This window comes from Epinephelus lanceolatus, chromosome 12 (assembly GCF_041903045.1).
Source record: "Epinephelus lanceolatus isolate andai-2023 chromosome 12, ASM4190304v1, whole genome shotgun sequence".
In the NCBI taxonomy this organism is placed as follows: Eukaryota; Metazoa; Chordata; class Actinopteri; order Perciformes; family Serranidae; genus Epinephelus; species Epinephelus lanceolatus.
In genome coordinates, this window is record NC_135745.1 from 11,457,050 (window position 1) to 11,480,183 (window position 23,134).

General features: G+C 38.9%; 2 protein-coding genes across 3 annotated transcripts; one reads left to right on the plus strand and one right to left on the minus strand.

Annotated features, from left to right (window-relative positions):
* Window positions 1–391: 391 nt before the first annotated feature.
* LOC117272064 (uncharacterized) lies at window positions 392–21,605 on the plus strand. 2 transcript variants are annotated; one of them, XM_033650788.2, is made up of 56 exons: window positions 392–569; window positions 894–961; window positions 1,051–1,095; window positions 1,192–1,216; window positions 1,360–1,428; window positions 1,507–1,596; window positions 1,695–1,763; window positions 1,895–1,987; window positions 2,225–2,311; window positions 2,461–2,559; window positions 3,605–3,670; window positions 3,755–3,844; window positions 3,958–4,044; window positions 4,138–4,227; window positions 4,324–4,413; window positions 4,607–4,693; window positions 5,585–5,647; window positions 5,736–5,798; window positions 5,891–5,959; window positions 6,115–6,198; window positions 6,363–6,449; window positions 7,019–7,102; window positions 7,202–7,270; window positions 7,364–7,453; window positions 7,681–7,770; window positions 7,861–7,950; window positions 8,383–8,445; window positions 8,526–8,588; window positions 8,681–8,743; window positions 8,834–8,902; window positions 9,063–9,146; window positions 9,522–9,608; window positions 10,657–10,734; window positions 10,834–10,902; window positions 11,058–11,147; window positions 11,285–11,374; window positions 11,467–11,556; window positions 11,647–11,709; window positions 11,800–11,862; window positions 13,512–13,580; window positions 14,240–14,323; window positions 14,597–14,683; window positions 14,942–15,025; window positions 15,157–15,225; window positions 15,309–15,398; window positions 15,489–15,578; window positions 15,679–15,768; window positions 15,859–15,948; window positions 16,050–16,130; window positions 16,307–16,369; window positions 17,094–17,156; window positions 17,265–17,411; window positions 18,470–18,616; window positions 18,741–18,782; window positions 18,876–18,923; window positions 20,895–21,605. In XM_033650788.2, exons 1-56 carry the CDS (start codon window positions 494–496, stop codon window positions 21,446–21,448), a joined length of 4,890 nt encoding a protein of 1,629 aa, XP_033506679.1. In that variant the 5' UTR covers window positions 392–493; the 3' UTR covers window positions 21,449–21,605. The 2 variants fall into 2 exon arrangements, with proteins under 2 accessions (XP_033506679.1, XP_033506678.1); XM_033650787.2 differs by having other exon boundaries at window positions 394–569; window positions 2,222–2,311.
* c12h14orf119 (chromosome 12 C14orf119 homolog) lies at window positions 21,602–23,083 on the minus strand. Its single transcript, XM_033650790.2, has 2 exons — window positions 22,322–23,083; window positions 21,602–22,233 (listed from the first exon to the last, which is right to left on the minus strand). Exons 1-2 carry the CDS (start codon window positions 22,754–22,756, stop codon window positions 22,060–22,062), a joined length of 609 nt encoding a protein of 202 aa, XP_033506681.1. The 5' UTR covers window positions 22,757–23,083; the 3' UTR covers window positions 21,602–22,059.
* Between the last annotated feature and the right edge of the window lie 51 nt (window positions 23,084–23,134).

Sequence of the window (23,134 nt, forward strand, 5' to 3'; positions counted from 1 at the left end):
TTGATGGTGCCATGTGAAGCTATGATAATGCTTAGATCTTACCCTTAAATTTGTTAAGGTTATATGTTCTTCATTACAAATAGTTTAGAGTCAGGACGGACTGTTGACATGGAGACATTATAGATAGATGGACTGGATGGTGGCACACAAACAAAGCATTCTTCTCCACACTTTGTAAAAATGAACTACAGAGTGCAGTATTCATCAGCCTCCTGCCTGGCTTGCTTTGTGACTGATTTTTAAATATTGGTCCACTAGGACAGTAACCTTGATTGAGTGTTACCACAGTGTTTGTTGAGCACAAATAAAAAGTTTTGCAATATCTAATGCAACCTCTTCTTCTTTGGATGGACGTAGATTTTAGCTTTTTGTCAACGTAGGCATTTGTCTGTTCCTCCTTATTTGGGAGACCACCAACATCTGCAGACATTGATCATTCAGTGGCATATAAAAAGCATTAGGTTGAAGAGGGACATTTTAGACAAGCAGTACAATGGCTGGGGGTTCCCGCATCATTTGGATTCCCGTCCTTCTCTCCTGTGTCTTTCAAGCTTCTGACAACAGACATGGTAAGTCAAATCAATTTTATTTATCTAGCCAATATCACAAATATTCCTCAAGGGGCTTTACAGTTTGTATAGCATACAACACCCTCAGGAAGAGCAACCGAGGAGAGATCCCTCTCCTAGGATGGACATATAATAGATTTCGTTTGTACAGAAAAGATCAAAATAATAAAATGAGAGTATGGATGACAATATTATGAAAACACTGTAAACATGGAACAGTAATCCATGTGTAGTTCTGTTAGTAAGCAGTGAATAATATGTAAATATTTTAAACTCCTAACAGCTACATTAAGTGTTTATGTTTAATGGTCTCTGTTTCCCCAGTCCATCAGGGCTATGTAATTGGCCGTACAGGAAACCCAGATGTGGACCAAATAATTTCAAAAATCCCAGTGAGTCCTCAAAACTGTTACTTGTCATATGAAATAAACACATTTATGCAGCAATTTGGCCAATCCTTACAATGCTCTTTCTCTTTCAGATAACAATTCCAGAGGGAATTGATCCCAGGAATATCAATGTAACTGTAAGTAACAACAACAAAAAAAAAATTCAAGAATGTTTTTTTAATCTACTTTTCGTATTTATGTCAACTAATCCAATGTATTTTGTTCTCTCACAGTCAGTTATTATCAAAACTTGTACTGGTGAGTCATTTATATGTAAAGTCTCCCATTTCAAATACAAAAAATGGTTTAGCTTGATGTAGAGACCATATTGTAACACTTAATAAACGTATTGCGACGTACTGTCTCTATTATCTTCCTGAATTACCACAATGCCTTGTCAGGTATGGAGGAACAGGTGGCACAGCTTAACAGTCAGCTTCAGCAGACAGCTCTCCGCAACAGACAGCTAGGTGAGTCTTCATCCAGAATCTGGGGTACACCACTATTTCAAACTATTGCTCTGATATAACCTGCACTCTTTCTGACAGATAATGAAGCCTTTGGGTTGAGGAGGGAGGTCAGACTGCTGAACCTGCAGCTTGCCACATGCAGCTCGACAGCCTCAGCTATTACTGGCTGTAAGCTTTAGACTGTAAATCATACTCTGCTTCTATGGCACATGTTTAGACGATACACATGGATAAAATGCTAAACTGTGTCTTTAATTCCTGGACAGCTTATCAAACCCAGTTACTCAACAAAATGAACCAACTCCTGGAGACATTTGATAGTGATGCATTTCTGAGTAAGTTTGCCTGACTTCGAGTTGAACCGCTCATGTTTTGTTTATCGTTTTGCAGTACATGTCACTTTTCATTTCTTATAGCAATGCAAAGTTTCAGTTTGGTCAAATGAAAATGTTTGTTTTCTTTCTAGCCCTGAAAATCATTGCACTCACAAGGGAGGTGAGTGCATTACAAAGGAAGGTCAATCATGCTGCTAATTCTACGGAACCTACTGATATCAGAGGTGAGTGTTGCTTTGCTCTTTATCCGCTGGAAAAGTCTTCACAATTTAGCATCGTATCCTCCTTTTACCTCTGACACAATAAACATCAATATCATTTTCAACTATAAATATTTTAGCTTGGCTCCAACTGCTCGATATTTTCATCTGCACTGCTAGTTCTGCTTGGTGTGTCTGTGGGAATGGCTTTGTTAGATAAATCAACTAAATGTCTTTGATTCCAAACCCGTGTGCCAGCAGTGCTGCAGAGAGAGCTGCAAGACAAGATTGATGAACTGAACGTGAAGACGCAGCAAATTAAAGGAAGCCACACAAACTCAACACTGAGTAAGAATGTTTTATTTTTAAGACATTTGTAGAACAGTTGTGAGCAGTGGTTAAGTCTCAAGATGCTGATTTGTACAAACATATAGTCTGTATGAGCTGCACGGTAGTAAATGGCTTTGATTTAACTTGGTTTTTGTGTGTGTGTTTAGTTCTTCAGATCATCTCATTGCAAAATCAGATCTGGGACTTGGAGCGTGCAGAATCTAGAGGAGGAGAAACAAGTCTTCAGGCCAACAAGAGAATTCAGGGTAAATTGCTGCACATGAATGAGATATCTACACTTTATGATTTGAAAATTGCCCGTCTTTAATTCAGGACCATGCGGCAACATCTTGGATTGAGAAATGAAGCCAATGCAGAAGCGCTAGAAACTGCAGTTCCTCAAACAGCCACTTGAGGCTGGCTCCAAAAGCGAATCAATCAAGCCCATGTGAAAATGCCCAGCTTTACAGGAGAAATACATGTTAACAGCCTGGTACAGAAACAGTTTCAGACTTTGTAGCTAATTTAAACATCCATGGCAACTGTACAGGGGATGAATTTTTATATAAGTCACCCATTTACATTTTATTAAGGCTTTAAGTTACGTATAATTAAGGGTGAGTCCACTTGAGTGACAGGCTGTCTGTCACAGCATTCTATGAGTCAGATTTACCCCTCCCTCCTTAAAAGCTCCAACCCTCATCCGCATTTGGTCATTTCTGGCTCTAAAACACCAAGATGGCACGGCTGAAATGCCAAACTTGAGGCCTCAAACTGGCTGTCCACAAACCTGTGGGTGACATCACAGTAGCTACATCCATTATTTTGTACAGTCTACATTATTTTATACAGTCTATGTTCAGGACGTATATCAGAAGTCAGGCTTTTGAGACAAGAACACCCAGTTAGCAAGAACAAATTTTCCTTTTTCAAATTGAAAGTTGAATTCATGAATAAATGCACGTCAACCTTACTTGATCCGGTGTTACCAGTAGCTTATGCGGCTAATGGTAGCAAACTTTAGGTAAATATTCATAGGCGCCGCCAAGGGGTGGCCAATGGGGGGCATGGCAGTTTTGAGATGAACTTTCCCTTGTAGACTCTTCCCCATCTGTGAAACTATGAACATTTGTTACAGTTAGTATTATTACATAAGTGTCATTTGTTGCCCCTTTTTGTGAAAGTTACATAGTCCCTTACACCATGTCACTTTATATGTTCTTTCTGCTTTTTCACTTTTGTTTTGCAGGAATTCATCTTTTAGCATTAAATGTTTCATGATTTGTTGTCTTCTTAATTCCACTTCATCAGCTCTACAACAACAGCTTGACAGGGAGCTCAGTGAGCTGCGAGGCAAAGGAGATGCAGAATCAACTAGTCAGTATATTTTCTCTATATTAAACAATGTCAAAGGTTTGGGGTGCAACTTTTCCTGACACAAATTCTCTGCTGGTGCTCCAGTGCTGGAGCTGATTTCTGTGCACAGTAAGATTGCAGCAGTGCAGAGGCTCATCAGTGTCCACATTGAGGAATCCAGGAATAATGCTGCTGGTGAGTCCCTGTACTTTGTGTCCTGTCTTTGTCTCGTAGTGTTGTAGTTCCTGTGTAATCTTGTACATGACAAACTTAATGTTACCAAAGCTTTATTGTTGTTTCTTTTTCAGATTACCAGAGGCAGTGGAGGCAAAGAATTGAGCTCCTTAAAAAGAAGATTTTACAGTTGAATCGTGAGGAGCATAACAAAGAACTTAGTGAGTTTGTAACCCAAAAGAATGCAGTTTTTTTGTTGTTATAGTAATTTTTACCACAGCAGGTATTTGACATTCCTTGTCTTTTTTCTCCAGCCAAGGAAATTTTAATACTGCAGGCCGAGGTGGAGCATTACAGACAGTTAATGATGAATGCCAAAAAGACAACTTATTCCCGACTTCAAGGTGAATGAGCCTACATAAAGTCACACTTGTACATGCCTAATGTGGGATTATGAATTGATAAACTGGAAAAGTTGTTGTTCTTGTTTTTCACCCTAGAGCTACGAGTTATTTTGGAGGAGGAGAAGAGAAAACAAGAAAACTTACAGAAGCAGCTGGAGGAATCAGAGTATGCCCAGGCACAACTAAGTATGAAAAAGAGGCAGGCTGACCCTTAAAAAATACCCGATTCTACTTCATGATTCTTCTGTTTTCCAAAAACCTTTCTATTTTAAAGCTGTACTATCTCCACTAGCAGAAAACAAAGCACACTACATCATAGATATATCAGAACCAAAAGTCAGTGCCTAAACATTGAAGTCTTTTCTTTTACTTTGACCAGTCATGAAAATCATCAGCATAATGAAAGAAGTGAGAGAGCTGAATGACGATGAGCAACACCAGACAACATCACCAAATCCAGCCACCAGTGAGTCCTCCTCTTCTACATCTACTAATAAAGTCAGGCTGAAAAGCAGCTGATAGTTAGTGGTGGAAAGTAACTAAGTACGTTAAGTACTGAACCTAAAGGGGCAGTGTGTATGATTTAGTGACATCTAGTGGTGAGGATTGCAGATTGCAACCAGTTGTAACTTCTCCCATGTGCCATCCTTTGTTAGAATTCCTTCAGTGTTTATTGTTCAGGAGGTTTTTTACCGGGAGCCGAATTATCTACGGAAAACCTGTATAAACACTTAATGAAGCAGTTTCACGTTAAAAAAGAACTGTTTTTCTGATGCTCTCATCACGGAAGGGCTGTAAACTACAGTGGCTGACACAAAAATGCGATTGGTTTGTCAGTTCTTGGCTACACACTGGACCTTTTAAGGAGCAGTGTGTAGGATTTAGGGGGATGTTTCCAGTGTCATTCTTTATTAACCACCTGAAATTCAGACTTGTGTTCTCCTTACCTAGGGGAAGTTCTCTCCCACAGAGCCTGCCATGTTGCAACTGCATGTTTCTACTGTAGCCCAGATAGGGCAAACTAAACACTGGCTCTGGACTTACATAATTTTACACTGATTACCTGAAGGCTGCTGTAGATTGACTACATGCTTTGAAAAAGGAGGGGTAAGCAGTACAGTTTGGTGCAATCTGTAACCTCGCTGCTAGATGTCACTAAAACCTTTATACTGCTCCTTTAAGTAAATTTTACAACTTTTACTTGTAACACAGTATTTCTGCACTGTGGTACTAAGGTTAAAGATCTGAGTTCTTCATCCACTGCTTCTGATAATTGACAAAAACAGATCCCATTAATATTTGGTAGCTTTGACTCACTTAGATTAAATTCTCTTAACATCCCATTGTTTCATATCAGCTCTTCAGACTCTGCTTCAAGCCAAAGAAAGGGAATTTGAAAAAGCTCAGGCCGAAATAAATGGTAAGTTCATTAACTCTGCACTGACAACTTCAAAGCGCAATATCAGTTGAGCATTGAGTTGATGTGACTTCATCTTTTTGTACAATAGAGCTGCAGAGGAAACTGAAATTAAAGAGTAAAGAATACTTTGGTCTTGAAGAAAGACACAAGGGTAAGTTGTAAATATGACTTCAGCTGAAGGCTCTGATCAGTCATGTTTTAGTTTCTAAGTGCTGATTTGAATCATGTGTGTGTTTCTATCAGAGGTAGAGACTGAATATAAACAGAAGATTGCAGAACTTAGCAAAACCGGAGACACCAAAGCCACACTCAGTGAGTAACGTTACACTGCAGTACTGACATCATCACACCAGCACAGTGTATTATTTACATTACAGAGGAAATCTCTTCCATTTTACATGAAAGCTGTCTATGCTCAGTTACTGCTGAGATGTGTATTGATGTCTGCTCTTTTTTATCTGAGTCAGTTTTGAACGTGATAAACCAGCATGATGCTTTGAAAACTCTGAGGGATCAGATCTCCACCACAGCAGACCCAGACAAAATCAAAGGTGAGTCACAGTGAATGTTTCACACTGGGAACTTGTATATGTCTCAGTGCAATATTGAGTCAGGTATTGAGAATATTTTGTTGTGTTCTTACTTCTTTAAAACATTCTTATTGTTTTTTTTTTCCTTCCTGAAATGATCACTGATTCTCGCTTTCTCCTCACAGAGCTACAGAGGCAACTGGAGGAGAAGCAGGCCGAAATTAACTCTTACACTGCAGAAATAGAGAGACTGATTCCCAACCCCCAAATCAGTGAGCTCAATAAGTGTTCTCTAAACTTTCAGCTGCAGCCAAGCATTTCTTTAGCCCTGAGTGTTAATGTCATGTCTCTGCACTCCATTGATGTAGATTTCAGGGTTGATGCAAAGGACACATCCCAATCAATATTTAGTGCATTTGTCCCCACAATAAAAACATGAAAGGAGTATCAGTGACAGAGATTTGAGACATTTAGACCATTAATTGAGGCAGAAAAAATTTCACTAAATTTACTAAAATGCAGGAAATTATGTGTTTGATGCTTAAAATTTGAGTCCAAGACTTCATCATGTTTAAATGACGTGGTATATACAGAAGAATCAAGAGAGCATATGGCATTTACAAGTCAGAAGGACTGTCTACATAAAGGTCTAATGTACTTGATATTTCTACGCTTATTTGGGCACTAATTGCTAAATGAAACAGGATGATATTTATAGAATGACGCATCATCAGTTTAGAGGATCTTTAAGGTATTTGGTTGGTGGTGAACAAAACAAGTCAGTAGTTGCTTTTAACAGATTTAGTCAAACTCACTGTGTGTGTGTGTTTGTTTGTTTCAGTTTTAACAGTCATTGAGCTGCAGAATAAGATATGGGACCTTCAGAGACAGGCTGCCAATGGGACCACTGATGACCGTATAGTAGGTTAGTCTTATTTAAAATGCCAGTTTAACAGTTCTCTGTGACATTATTTGACAGTCAAAATTTTAAAAATACAGACTAAAAACAGTTTTCTTTTTCTAGATTTGCAAGACAGAGTGCAAGGCCTTCTCAGTGAATTAGACAACAAAGACGATGCCAACATAAAACTAAGTGAGTTTGAAATAATTATGAGATTCTTCTGCCTTATTACAGTATCTCTTGAATTAAACTATATGTTTTCCTCTCTGTCGTGATGTGCTTCAGTGCTGCGCATCCTGACCCTGCAGAGTCAGGTGGAGCAGCTGCAGAGACAGTTGTCAGACCACCAGAAGTTACGAACCACTGAGGTGACCCGTAAGTATCTCTAATGATTCGTTACTAATCCCCTGATCACCACAACATGAGCAGCATTATTCAGATCAAATACAACTGGTTGCACTGAAGAGAAGACTGTGAAAGTTAAGTGAGGGAAGCAAGCTAAAGGTCTACTGCTTACATTGATTGTAATATTATTATTATTGTGTCCTTATTTTCTGTATATAAATAATACGTATGTTTTCACTTCTTGAAATTTGTCTCAGAGTTCACAAATGATCTCAAAACCAAGAAGAAAGAGCTGCAGAAATATGCCAACGAGCTGAATGAGAAGAATCAGACAAACACCAGGCTGAGTAGGTAGAGGGGGAATATGGTGTTTTCATTCATTATTAAGAAACACTCTAAAATATATTTCTTTACAATATTTTATTTCTGTACCTCAGTACTTGAAATTACTGATCTGCACAACCAACTAAGAAACCTAGAAAAAGAAAAGCACGATGACAAAGTGGAGTCATCTTTAACAGTTACTCGTAAGTATTTCATTTTCTTCAGATCACTGAATTCTAGTGCTGCAACGATTAAATGATTGGTTGTCAAATATTTAATTAATCGCCAATTAATTTGACAATGGAGTCACTGATTTGAGTAATTTTTTAAGAAAAAAAAATCAAACCTCTGTGATTCCAGCTTCTTAAAAGTAAATATGTTGTGGTATCCTTACCCCTCTACATCAGTAAACCGAATATCTGGGTTGTGGACAAAATGAGACATTTGAGGATGGCATCTTGGCCTTTGGAAAAAACATTTTCTGACATTTTATTGACCAAACAATTAGTTGATTAATTTAGGAAATAAATGACAGATTAATTGAGAATAAACATAATAGTTTGTTGCAGCCTTCATTTATTTATTTAATAAAAAATTGCTGTTTGGTAACATGAAGCAAAACTGACGTTTTTTAGAGTTGAGGGAAAAACTGAAGGCCAAAATGGCAGAGCACTCTCGTGATAAAGCTGAGATCAAGGGTAAGTTGTGGAGTCTTGGTTTGAGTATTTTGTGGTTAGTGCAGATAAGCGTTGCCTGTCTGAACATTGTTTTCAAACAGTCCTTCAGACTCTGCTTCAAGCCAAAGAGAAGGAACATGCCTCTGCTCAGGCTGCGGTCAAAGGTGAGCTGATTTCTTCTTAATAGGATTGTAACAAGTAAGACTGCTGTGTGGGGAGAGCTCTGATGACCTGGTGTCCTCTTTTTATACAACAGAGCTGCAGAGGAAATTGAAATTAAAGGGTGAAGAATGCTCTGGTCTTGAGGAAAGATATGTGGGTAAGTTGTAAATATAACTTTAGCGAAAGGCTCTGACAAGTCACGTTTTAATTTCAGTACTGATATGATTCATATGTATGTTTATATCAGAGGTAAAGACTGAATTTGAACAGAAGATTGCAGAACTGAACAGAACCGGAGACTCCAAAGCGGCACTCAGTGAGTAACGTCACACCACAGCACTGCCATTATAGAGTCAGCACAGTGCATTATTCACATATAGCTGAAATCTTAGCATTTTACATGAAAACGGTCTCTGCTCAGTTTGCTTCAGAAGTTTAAGCTGTGTAGTGATGTTTACTCTGTTTATCTGAGTCAGTTCTGAGTGTGATAAACCTGCATGATGGTCTGAAGACTCTGAGGGATCAGATCTCCACCACAGCAGACCCAGACAAAATCTCAGGTGAGCCACAGTGAATGTTAAACACAGCGAATGTGTATCTGTATTAACAATTTAGTTTTGCATTGAAAATGTGTGTTCCTTAAAATTATTTTAAAAGATATACAAGTGGAATGAGATAGCAGACAGTATCTTGAATTAACAAGGCCAGATCACTCCATTAGCAGCCAGATGTTGCTTTAATTAATCTGCTTGTTCGAGCAAAATGTTCTGCTTTGGTTAAAAAAAAGTGAATTTATCTCATTACATGATCAGATGTTCTTTGTTTAAACCAAAGTTAGTTAGCTTTTTCAACAGTCATTTAGAAGATTAAATGACATTTAGATGTGCTTGTGTCACATTAGCTCCTCCTGCCTCTACCACTTTGTGTCCTCACAGAGCTGCAGAGGCAGCTGGAGGAGAAACAAGAAGAACTGAACTCCAAGACTGCAGACATAGAGAGACTGATCCCCAACCCCAAAATATGTAAGCACATTGATTTGATACGCTGTTATCATCTAGGTCAGTGTTTAACTCCAAATAATCTTTATGGGTGTAACTAAACACCTGTTGCCACCTGTTGCTATAGTGACCCTTTAGATAAAAGTTTGATCATGTATAAGGACTATGGCTCCACAGCTATTACTGAGAAGAAGAAATAATTTATGAAAGTCTTTTAAACACAGTCATGTCATCAAAAATGTGAATTTAATCGCTCTTTTTTTTATGTAAACAACTAAATTTGTACTATTCGTGTGATCACAGTTTGAGACTATAATTTGCAAAACATCTGGTAGTTGTATACTTAACTACTACCTTACTGAAAGTTTATTTAACTTAAAATATTTAAGATAATATGTGTCAAATGTGTGTGAGGTTTAAAACTTAAAACCAGATATTTGCTAGCCGTTGTATTTATTTATCTTGAAATTTGTTGTACCATGACACAATAGAAATGAACAGAAATATATCAAAAAGTATTTTTAAATGTTTACAAATTGTCTGAAAAATGAACCAAACTTGGCAGCATCCCCATCATGTTGCAGGAAGAAAGAATGCCTTCTATTGAAGAACTTTAGCGAAAAACTGTGGGAGAAAAATCCCAAAAGGTGGTGCAATTGCATCAACTATTATATGATAACAAAACAACAAAAAGCTTGGCTGGCTGAAATGACCCAGACCCTTTATAAGAGCTTATATACATTGGCTATAATCCATCATCTTTGGCCTGTAAAACAGACAAAACTAAATTTGGAAGAATGTTTTACTTTGATTGTAAGAAATTCTATGTAATTCTATTTGTGCACTTTCTTATCCACACATGTAAAGAGTCCTTGGGTCTGTTAAAAAGCACTGTAAAAAATCATTATTATTATTATTATTATTATTATCATTATTATCATTATTATAGTCATTTGCTCTTTTGTTCTTTGTACACCCCTAATCCACTGATGTTCCAAGTATTAGTTGAGCACTGGCAACACATTAATAATAATAAGCCCAGAGAAACTCATGGCGTGTTTGCTTGTTTCAGTTTTAACAGTCATTGAGCTGCAGAATGAGATATGGGACCTTCAGGCTGCAAACAAGACCACTGATGGCAGTGTAAAAGGTTTGTCTATTTCAAATAATTCAGAGTCAAATTATTAAAGAAATGAAATCACAAATGACAAAATGTAATTGACAATAAAGTCTACTTACACTCTCCTAGAATTACAAGACAGAGTGGATGGCCTTATCAGTCAAATTGAAGACAAAGGCGACGACAACACAAAACTGGGTGAGTTTGAAACAGCTGTGACCGGAAATCTTTCTTCCATCGTCTCTCCAATGAAGGAATGTCTGCTATTCCTCTCAGATCCCCTCCTATATGATTCTGCTACAGTGTCTGTTGAATTAAACTACATTTTCCCTCTCTGTTGTGATGGGCTTCAGTGCTGCACATCCTGACCCTGCAGAGTCAGGTGGAGCAGCTGCAGAGACAGTTGTCAGATCTCCAGAAGTTACGAACCACTGAGGTGACCAGTAAGTATCTCTAATATTTCTTTACAAATCCCCAAGCAAGCAAATCATGACCTGCTGCTACTGTTGTTGTTATTTTGTATTCTGATCTTCTTCATCTAACCAATAAATGTGTTTTTACCTCTTTAAATTTGTCTCAGAGCTCACAAATGATCTTAAAACCAAGACGGAAGAGCTGCAGAAATATGTCAACGAGCTGAATGAGAAGAATCAGACAAATGCCAGGCTGAGTAAGTAGAGGGGAAACATGGTGTCTTCATTCATAACTGAGCAAATAGTCTAAAATTTTCCATGTATCTTATCTTATTTCTTTCTTTCTCAGTTCTGACAACCACTGATCTGCACAACCAACTCAGAAGCCTTGCATCAGAAAAGCAGAATGAGGAAAAAACAGCTTCTGCTGTAGTTACTAGTGAGTATCTCATTTCTTTTTTACCTTCTTGAGTTTATATATTAGCAGTATAGCTCCTTCTTAAGGTAAAGCATACCTTATTGTTTCTAGAGCTCAGAGAACAACTGAAGGCAAAAGTGGAGGAGCACTCCCGAGATCAAGCTGAGATCAAGGGTAAGTTCAGTACTAGCATGTGTAGATTTCTGCAACAAGGAAAAAAGAAGATTAAGTTGAATATGAATATAGGTTTTTTTTTTGTTCTAGCTCTGCAGAATAAACTGAATGAGACAGAAGCACAGTGTTCAGGTTTTGAGGAAAAACTTAAAGGTGAGTGTAGTCTCTTTTGACTTGTTACTGACTGTCTCTGTTGGCCGATAACGTCACACCCTTTTGACTCCATTGTTGGAAATATATGGGTTTGATGTCTTTTTTAAAGTTACTCTCTGGACATTGATTAAATCCCTCAAAACTCATCTTGGTTAATTAAAATACATATACATAAGTTTTGAATGAAAAAAACTGCAGCTCAAACGTACCTGCTTATCTTCAACCCTAATCATCAAACACAAAACTCTGCTTGTTTTCTGTTTTGCTAGCTACTAAAGAATATACAATAGTGTAAAAAATTGAAGTGAAACTATGTGAAACCAAACTTGCAAAATACTGATGTGTAGCTACACATCCTGTGAGACTCCTTGTTTCACCCTAGTATTATGCTAACTACATGGAAAGCCCCACCCCACAAGTTGTTTGGTTGCTTAGGTATGTGACGTTTGAAACCCTGCCTGTGTGATCCATGTTTTGAGACTGTCATTGATAAGCTGCAGTTTCAAGGCAGAAATGTTTAGCCATGGCATTGACTGCTTATTTCGCTCATGATACAGTAAGTTTTGTAGCATATAAAAAAACATACTGACATGTTCAGAAGGTTGAAAACTTGATTTTCATTGCAGGGGCTCTTTAAAGCAGTGGTGTAGTGGAGGGTATACTCAGGTATACGGTGTCTACACACTTCTTTTTCTATCCAGTTACAGTATACCCACCTGTCAGCTAAACAGCCATTGTAATATATGAGAGTCTGCCCACTTCCTCATCAGTAACCTACCTATCTACCTAGTAGCACACCCACCTCATCAATTACCATTATACCACTGCTTTAAAGTAATTGATGATAGAAATAGCAGCATCTTTTTCTGTCAGTGTTAGCAAACAATTAGATTTTCTACCATACACAGAGAACATGATATATCAGTGATAACCCTGAGCAGCTTTAGAGCTGGATCTAGTAAAAAGATGGAGGGAAAAGCACAGGGAATATTATGCAACATCTTGCAAATCAATCCCTCCAGATGAATTAATTATCGGGAAATGTGTGTGAACCTTAATGGATAGCCTTTACTGTCCAAACAAATTGAAGAGCCACAGATTACTAACAGGGAGAGCTAAAGGAATCATTGAATGTGAATTGTCTGCAGTAAACTACATTAGATATTCAGGAAGAAATTTCAGATTTTACACCTTATTCCCTTCTGCTTTTATAATGTTTTTTTTTGGTTCCAGTGTCTTATAAAATTATTATGGAAATGTTGCACCCCCTGAAAATTGGGAACAATTAACAGATGTGTTTATTCAGTTCACTTAGGGGCACTAGTACTTAACCTGTCAAATAGTTGAACACGTGGGCATCAATTTAGAGTTGTTTGTTTTCTTATATATGATAGTATCATCTGCAAAAAGGGATATAAAATTTAGTGTGTTATGGACAGTGTTTTGCTCATGATCTGGTGATAGCCAGACAACCTTGGCACATGCTGCCTATCAAAACCACAACTATTTGATTAGCATACAGAAACTAGTATCTTAGAAATATATTGTTCACAGTCCTCAGATAACCAAATTTAAGGCATACAAATGTTATATCTTGTTCTGTCTGTTGAATCAGCAGTTGTGACTAATGTGTCCAAATGTGTGTTCAGGTCTGCAGAATGACCTGGATGCCAAAATGAAGGAGCTGCAGTCCAAATCTGAGTCTGTTACTTCACTTGGTGAGTGGTGGAGCCATGTTCCCCAATGATTGATTGAGAAAATTAATGATTGTGTTGTGATGTTTGTGAGTTTTAAAGGGGAACTATTATGCTCATGTTGAGGTACATACTTCTATTTCAGGTTTCTACTAGAACATGTTTGCATGCTTAAATGTTCAAAAAAGCACTGTATTATCCCCATACCCTCTGTTCTGGAACATCTGTATTCGTCCTCTGTATTAGATGCTCCGTTTAAGTGCCTGCCTCCCAAAAAACCCCAGTCTGCTGTGATTGGTCAGCCTTTCTGGGTCGTCTGTATCTCAGGGTCTCTGCATTGTCATTGCAGCAGGGGGAATGACTGTAATAGAGAATAGCAGCACTTTCTACCGCGAAAAATCACCAATAAAACATTCTCAACCAAAATCTTCACAACTGGACTTGTTCCAGCAGGAATATGTTCCGAAATCAGGGAGAAAACAACAACACTGGCGACCAAGATTACATGATTCCCTGATGGTAGCATGTAGCTACATGTAGCAGTGTGCTTGCAGCCCGGCAATGACTGTAAAAGAGTATAGTCTGACTTTACTGTAAAAAAAAAATCACCAGTAATAGAAAAAAGTTAAGACAATCTGAACACCTTTCTTTAATTTAACTGATTTTAAATCTGGTTCTTTCAGCTCTTCAAGTTTCTACATTAACCCTGCAACTGGAGGAGCTAAAGAGACAACTACAAAACACTGAATCTGAAACCAAAATAAAAGGTCAGTGTGTGTGTGCTTCATTGTCACTATACAGTATACACTGTTGCCTGTGTGTCAATATATTACATCCTTGCATGACATTAAGTATATACTGTTTCTCAGATATTCATTTTTCATGTTGTTTAAATGAAGCTCTCCAATGAGTCCACAAAAATGGCAACTGTGCAGCTTAGTGACATATTGAAACAATGATGTGAGGTGTTATTCTCAAAAAAGGCATGAAAAAGGAAGGATATACAAGCTGAAAAAAAATGACTTTGTATTCTTCCACAGAACTTCAAAAAATTATCGAAGAGAAAAATAGTGAGCTGACCAAAAAAACAAAAGAGCTGAAAGAAAGAAGTGCTCAACCACAAAGACGTGAGTAGAACATCTTCCATGCAGGGCAGACAGATACAGAAGATCCTATATACCAACAGCCATCAGGCTTTATAATTCTTTGACATATAATAGATGAGCTGACAGATAATTGAATTTCCCCTTGGGGATGAATAAAGTTATTCTTATTCTTAATAAACAATCCACTGAAAGAGTCAAAAGCACTGAAATATATGTATAATAAAGGTGGGAAGTTATACATGCTAGAATATGATTATCAATGTTTAACCTTTTTTTCAGTTCTACAGATTATTGCAATACAAACAGAGATTGAGAAGTTGGTAAATGTGGCATCAAATGACACAGATTACGCTAAGATTAGTGGTGAGTGACAGAAATGTTTTGAAGACATACACTAAGGACTCTAAAGCAATTACATCTCCAAATTTTTGGAATAAACAGTCTAAATGAAACATGCCCTCACATGAAATGATGCCATTCTGTCTTTTCCACAGCACTCCAAGACCATTTGAATTACTTAGTTGAAGGAATTCAAGATGAAAACAATGAAAATACTAAACTGAGTGAGTCATCATCAAAATGACAGTAAAAGTGAATTGTTCTATTGCTTCACTGAATGTATCTAATCTAGACTTTCTTCTGTCAGTGTTTAAAATCTTGTCTCAACAAGATGAAATAGCAAGATTGGAGAAGCAAGCGAAGCGTCAGTCACAAGCAGCATCGGAGAGAATAAAAGGTGGAAAGCCGTGTGCACAAGTCAAATTTATTCTGAATACTTTTTCATGCATTTTGAGGAAGTTTAAGATCCATTCTGTCTTTCTTAAAGATCTGGAGAATGAACTGGAGGACATCAGAAATCAGATATCAGAAAAGACGCTGGTGCTGGACTCAAGTGATACAAGGATTGCTAATTTGTGTAAGTGTTCCACTCAGCCTTAAGCAGAGAAAAACAACTTTTATCAAGTTATCAAGTAGCATCAGAATATTAAAAAAAAAATCCCTTGCTTGATCTTTAGCGGCTCAGATTATAGAACTTCACAAGAAAATCAAACCACTGGAAGAGGAGATAGCAGACATTAAAGAAACAAATGCTGAGAATCTTGCAGGTAAAGACCGAAATGCAATCATACCTTCTGTTAAGCCACATACACAGATTCTATGGTTTTGTATTTCATTGATCTCTAAATCATTTTCAGAGCTTCAAAAGAAACTGGATTTGTCAAAGAGGCAACTGCAAGACAGCGAAGTTCGACTCAATGAAGCAGATGCAAAGAACTTTCAACTGAGTATGAAAATCTTTTATTTGCTGTTGTTACATCTGCTGCCGGTTGTTTCCTTTCAGCACCAAATAACACTGTGGCTGTGTCTGTGTCTGTGTCTCTGCTAGTTATGGAGATTGCTGATCTGAGGACACAGCTGAAAAAGGCTCAGAAAAAGGCATCCAAGGCTGTCGACAAAAATAACATTGGTTTGTCAATCTGAGAATTTTATACCATCATGTCTGTACTGTCATCCAACATATTATTTCTTACTGTGCATGCTAGAATAGATATTGGAAATTTTCCTAAGACTAACGTGATGACTAAATCATCTGTCATCATATACGTTTTTCATGCAGTTGTGTTTTTTTGTGTCTTCTCTCAGAATTGGAACAACAACTGCAAACACAACAAAAAGAGAACAGACGACTTGAAAACACAAATAAAGGTATGTATATTACATTGCAGTGGCTTAAGGGGATAATTTGACAATGGGAAATATGCTTATTTGCTTTTTTCAGAGAGTTAGATGAGAGGGTCGTTACCACTCCTACGTCTGCTTGCTATGAGGCTACAGCCCAGAGCTAGCATAGCATAGCACAAAGACTGCAAATGGGTGGGGAGGGGACCACTAGCATGGCTCTGTCCAAAGATAAAGTTCCTAACTGAGTAAAATGATGTGTAAATAGCAGTGATGATAAGAGGTGAGTGAATTCTCTAAATGCTAAGGAAAGATGTTAAATGCTTTCTTTCTTATCTCCTTTAGCATAGGGTACAATGGACCATTCTTTACACAAAGACAGGAGGTAATGCTGTCCCACAGTTCCTCGTGGCAGCAGCATTTAAAGTGCCGTACCATTCGGCTGTTTACAAAAACCCATTTTGCGCATCTTGCATAAATTCACACAGCAGACCCATGTCAATAACATCTGCCATTGAACAATTATGTGTCCTAGTGTAGGTGCAGTTGGATTCTCTTAGCACCACGGTTGTCTTTTCCTAAGTCCTCATGAATTCTCCCTTATATCTTTTCTTGGCCTCATGATGTTTTCCATCAAAGTCAAGAAAAAGCATTAAAGAGAAGACAAAGGACGTTGTTTGTACTTTGACAGACACTACCTAAAGTCTCTTGGTGTTTGATACATAGCGTTTCCACCTCCTTCCTCTGTCAGACTTAAAGGAAGAGATCAAGGAACTGCAAATGTGCTGCACTGATGTCAACACCCAGTGTGATGGTGAGATCCTCAATATGACCTCATTCTCACTCCATGCATGTAGTTGTCCTTCACATCCACTACATCATTCGATTTAGTTTTTTTTTAAGTGAATGTTTCATCAAACAGATTTACAAAGACACCTGCAACAAAGCCAGGAGGATGCGGATCGCCTGCAGCAGCAGCTGCATGACAAGGATGCCAATCTCAAACAGCTGCAGCAGGAGCTGGAACAACAGAACATGGAGAATATCACGCTGCAGCACGAATGCAAGAGTGAGTTCCATAGAGAAAAACAGTACATTCAGTCAGTATATATTAGAGCAGGGGTGTCGAACATACCTCACACGCGCTGTATTCAGTCCAGCACACCAGATGACTTTGCTCATTTAACAAGGATGCGGTTGTGAAGGCTAAGAGGTGCTATGTTTCAGGTACAAGCTAAACAGTGCATGGCCTTTTTCATGTAAAATACCAGCCCGTTCTCATTCTCAGGTTGTTAAATACCAACACTTTATCACGGCAACAACAAAAGTGTCCTTTAGTGTGTTTTTGAGACGTACTGGGCCTTCAGCTAACTCCACTGTAAACCCATCCATGGCAATACTGTGGAGAGCAACTATGAAGTCTGTGTAAGGGGAGAGGGTGGGGAGGTAGACAGGTCAAACAAAACAAGACTTTCACCCAGGAGACTGCAGTGAAACCAAAAGTCAATGTTGTGATATATTTCTGTCGAGTTACGTTATTATAATGCAAAAAACATTCTTGTTTAATGTTATTTAAAAATGATTTTCTTTCTTTATAACCAAATATATAACCAAAGTTTTGTTGCCTTGATCTAACTGCCACCATTACACAACATTTACTGTACCTTGCATTACAATGTGATTCAGCTGTGCTTCACATAGAAATGCCCTATGCATCGCTATGAGAAGCAGAGGGGTGTGACAAAGCATTGGTGCTTGATGGCTTGGGAATGGGAACGGTATAAAAAAAGGCTGTTTAAGAGTTTTTCCTACCGAGGAGAATACGGTTCTGTAAAAAAACAACTTATTGTGGACATATTTAAAGAAACTGGGCACTGTACAGAATACTGTCAATCAGCAGCTTCAGTAAAATGGAATCTGTATTAGACTCCTATCATGAAACAGTATTGATGAAAGCTTATTGTCAAGCCACTGCCAACACATTTGATTTGTAAATGGTTTGTCAAGCAGGGGATAACTTAACCTGTTTACTTAATAGCCTCCACTTTAGTTTGGCTTTTTGATACCAGCATTATAATACAAGGAGGCATTTGATGTCATTTTTTAACTATACATTTCACCAAACAGACTTAGAGAGACAACTGCAGCAGGCCCTGGAAAACGCTGACTACCTACAGCAGCAGCTGTCTGAGAAGGACGCCACGCTTAACCAGCTGCAGCAGGAGTTAGAAGAACAGACCAGGGAGAATAAGAAGCTGCAGAGCGATTACGACAGTATGTTCAACTCTCTTGCAATAAGCAGATTCATTTAATATAACAGGGACAAAAATGTAGCAGTTGCTCTCATGATTCCTGATAAAATGTACAAATCTCGATGTCTTTTCTGTCTCAATGCCAGACCTGCAAAATGAGAAGACACAACTTGAGGATACTGTACAAGGTAGCAATTAGTTCTGGTCAACAAATTGCAGAGAACACACTGTGATATTACCCCCACCCAAAAAAATGTGCTGTTCTCTCTCTCTCTCCTCAGAACTTCAAAGCAAACTGAATGATGAGGAAGATAAGATAATCCATACCAGTGAGTCACACACAAGATTAAATTTAATTTCTTGGAAATGTTCAGCCTGCAGTTTCTTTGATATTTCTGTTTAGTGTTAATATTTAAATCCTGCATGTAAAATGCTCCAACTGCATAAATGTCATGATAAAACTATATAACCCTTCAGATCCCAGGCAGATCCATCTAGCCCAAGTTCGCCGACATAAACACACCTGACGTCATAGCAACAGGGCGGCACACACAGTGAACCAAGCAGAATGATCTTTTCATTAATTATGTCACTCTATGTGGTGTTTGTGTTGTTAAACATGCTGTAACAATATTGCAGCTGCCATTTCCTCTCCATTCAGTTGATTTTTGCTTGAGAGGAGTTTTTGCAACGTGCCCATCTGCATCAACGAATGTGCACAACAACTTAATGCTATTAGCTGCTATTAGCACTAGTACTCTTGGCACCCGTTTTCACAATTTGGAGCTGTCTTGCATTATTTTAATGAGCAAACACAAGCAAGTTAACTTATTTTATACACTGTTTCTCTTTGCTAATGGTGCTGTGGTAAATGATGTAGGTCGTCTGTAGATGTTTTCAAAGCTCAGAGACAGACATGACATAAACATCAGTTTGCTGTGGGTACCCATAATTTCCCGAGCAGATGCAGTGGGAGGCATTTAGATCCTAAGCTGGGAGTCGGAATTATTGTCTTCCAACATGCAATGCATTTCAGGGTAAGATCAAGCCCCCAGGAACAGCACCAGGCTTTGAAGCCAATCTTATAAAGAGTGCTCCAGGAATGAGTCCTAAAACCCAGAAATTAGTCAGCATTTTTGCACTCTCGGATCCTCATCTCAAATTCAGTGAGTTTTTTGAATGGGTTTTTGGTTAGATGCCTGAGATAAGGTCTGGGGTAAACATAAGCTGAAGAGACTTTCACATTTTCTTCTTTAACAGAAAATATATCAGTAAATACCCCACTTGTGAACTTTAAAGCTTTTTTGTCTTAATAAAGGCAGTTTTTAACTGGTGGCTAAGTGAGACTATAGAACGTTATTCTGCCGAATATGGCTTTACAGCCTCACTGTGATGGGGATGTTAAATTAAGCGACAGTACTAGTACTAGTACTAGTTTATAGCCTAACATTAGCTTTTTACTTGTGATTGCATTAGGCTTTAAATCATTAAAGTTGTTTTTATCTGTGAAGATCATCTTGCTGAACAAAGCCTGTAAGTATTGGAAATATCTGTTTGCCACAGTGCAATAATCCCATTGAAAAAATCCCATTGGCTTCTTGATGAGGAAACCAGGGTGAAGCTCTGTTTCGTGTTGGCTATAGAAAAACATCATCCCAGGAACACTCTATACTGGCCAAACACAGAATTTTAAAGTCTGAATCCTTCACATGATGCCATGGGGCCCAAAAAACCCCAACCTCTTCCCATAGATTTACATTGTGAAAATGACGTGTTTAATGATCAAGATTTGATCCAGGAGGGATAAACTGGAGGTTAGCCACTCAGCCACCAAGAGTCTTTCGTTAGCTTGCTCTATCAACCTTACGAAGTGGAAGATATGGCTAAGTTCTTACTGCAGAAACCAAGGTTTTTGGCTTCATGCACCACTGCGCACTTTTCATAGCAATGAATGGGCCCCACCTCCAACGCTGTATCCAGCTCTCTCTATACATCCATGGGTAAGACATGGGCGTTTACCACACAGGCAGGGTCTAATGAAAGATGCCAGTCAGTTGCATCATGGGAAATGTAGGGTCCAGTTATTTTGGAGCTTGACCCATGCCAAAGCCCCAAAGTTAGAATATCTCAGCCTCTGCTGCTTTAATTTTGATCATTTTTTTTCAACTGCCACTTGTGACTACCTAAACTTTATGGAAGTGACACCCCTCACTGGAGTAGTGTTTTAAACTTCTGAATATCAGTTTTCTTTCAAAATGTGATGTAAAGATACACGAGTAACTACATTTCTCGGTTTACAGAGAAGATGACCTTGGACCCAAACACAGCCCATCCCAGAATAGCTCTGTCGGCAGATAACACCGAGATGTCCACAAGTGAGGAAATACAAAATGTCCCAGACCATCCAGGCCGGTATGATTCAGTTCTCGCTGTCCTGGGCGCGACTGGGTTCTCAAGTGGCAGACAATACTGGGAGGTTTCTGTTGCTGGGAAGCGTTGTTTCCACATCGGGATGGCCAGTGAATCTGCTCCAAGAAAGGGACCGATATCATTCAGTCCGAGAAATGGTTTCTGGACTCTTGTCTTGAACAAACAAGGTCAATACAGAGCTATCGATAGGAAATCTGTTACAGTTCCACTTCAGACGCAACCTATTACACTGGGAATTCTACTGGACTACAAAAAGGGAGAGGTTGTTTTTTACGATGCTGGTGCCAGAACTCATATATACTCATTTGTAGGGCAAAGCTTTACAGACAAAATCCATCCATTTATCAATTTTTGTGTTGAGGATACTGAAAGTCAGGTACCAATAGTTTTACTTTCACCTGGATCAATTGACTGGATACAATAGTGAATAGGGCAAGTTGTGTTTTGTCCTGTGTCAGATCTCATTTATGGTCCTCTCAGTAGGTAATGAAACAGTCCCTGTGACAGTAGAATATTTCTCAGGCATAGTACTGTTATTACTGCTGCTGATTGTTTCAGAAAATAAAACACCAACAAATAAACAATAATGCTTTTTGTTTATTATTCTATGTTTGAAAAAGAACATGTCTCCTTGTCCATGTCATTCCAGGTGTGTCACTCTCTAGGCCCTCTACAGAAATATTAAGCATGTAAGTTTAATTATGTTACAGCCAGATGTTAAACCTGTTTATTTTACATCCGCACCATTAGTCACTAAATGGCAGAGTATCACTCATGATGAAAGCATTAGGTTCAAAAAGTTCTGAACTTAAAAAGAGAAGTGAAGTGAAGCCCTGGAGAATCCAGTGTAGGAAACGGGATAAAAAGAGCTTATACTGAATGAACACCTCTGTTCTTAATGGAATGGTTTCACCTTCACAAATCCCATCAAAGTTACACAAGCAATTCTCTGAGGAGAAGGTCTAATACAAGTTTCCCAACACGTCACCTCTCTAACACATTTCACTTGCTTTTCTATCACAACGCAAACATTGCTCAGTCTCTTCCTGCTGTACCAGCAACACTCCTGTAAAAGTGGGCGACAAAAACTGGGTCCCGCTCTTCCAGTATGTGCAGGAAATGATTCCTCTCCTCTTCTCCCCATGACTCAAACCACTGGGTCCACAGGCGCAGCTGGCATTCAAAGATGTTTGGTAGTCTGTCTTTAACCTTTTAGGTGTGCAAAAAGATATATGTTAGAAATGACATAACATCACTATCTAGATCATCTGTTAATAGGTTACAGTGTGTATAGTACCTGAAGAGTACTGAGTGAATCTAGGAGGGTGCACACTTTCCCAGGTACAGCTTTCCCCAGAAGGTCCTGCAAGAAGCGCTCCCTCTGACTGGCGTTCCAGCCCTGGAACCAGCTCAGGACGCACCGCTGCTCCTGGAGGCTCACATAGGAGATGGGCTCCGGCTCTCTCACCCTACCTGCACCCGGAGAAGCGCAGGACAGGTTTTCAAGGCTCGGAGGGCTGACTACACCCTGTGGAGCTGATGGAAAGTCCTCCGGGGTGGGAGTGGAGCAGCCGGTCCAGTGTTGTGTTGCCATGGTCAGTGATCCCTCTGTCGGACCCCTGAGCCTGGAGTTGTGAGTGCTACACAGCATGTCTGCGAGTCTGTGGCTGTCAGCGGGCTGCTGCTGTTGCTGCTGATGTGAGGCTTGACTGACATGATTGAACCACGACATCTTTGGAAAGGCAGGTTTGTTTCAACCTGAGAAAAGCCAGCTATTCCCCTGCTGTGAGTTAATCAGCTATGCCAGCTGCACAGAGACTCCTCCGGTCTGGGTAGCGTTAACATGTAGCTTAGCTTCTATCTAAGCAATACTACCGTCGGAGTCCGAATTAGGAACTAACCTCACAATGAACTGCTCTTATTGCGAGTACCCATCTCTTAAATAAACTTAAATCACCTTATTGTCGGCATATTTGAAGCGTATCGATGTTGAACGAGAGTCGCCTTCATCGTTCGTACTAACAGGAAGGGTGAGCTGTTAGCCTATTAGCCTTGTGATGTAGGAAATCAAGCTTGCGCATATTTTGCGCAGTTTGTCGTTGGCGAAATA

Excerpts from the sequence above, each read along its gene's own strand:
- LOC117272064 (XM_033650787.2), top strand. The coding sequence starts at position 494 with ATGGCTGGGGGTTCCCGCATCATTTGGATTCCCGTCCTTCTCTCCTGT. Across the intron at positions 7,454-7,680 it reads ACGAACCACTGAGGTGACCC|AGTTCACAAATGATCTCAAA; the intron begins GTAAGTATCTCT and ends AATTTGTCTCAG. Across the intron at positions 11,375-11,466 it reads TCAGACAAATGCCAGGCTGA|TTCTGACAACCACTGATCTG; the intron begins GTAAGTAGAGGG and ends TTTCTTTCTCAG.
- c12h14orf119 (XM_033650790.2), bottom strand. The coding sequence starts at position 22,756 with ATGTCGTGGTTCAATCATGTCAGTCAAGCCTCACATCAGCAGCAACAG. Across the intron at positions 22,234-22,321 it reads ATTCACTCAGTACTCTTCAG|GTTAAAGACAGACTACCAAA; the intron begins GTACTATACACA and ends CACACCTAAAAG.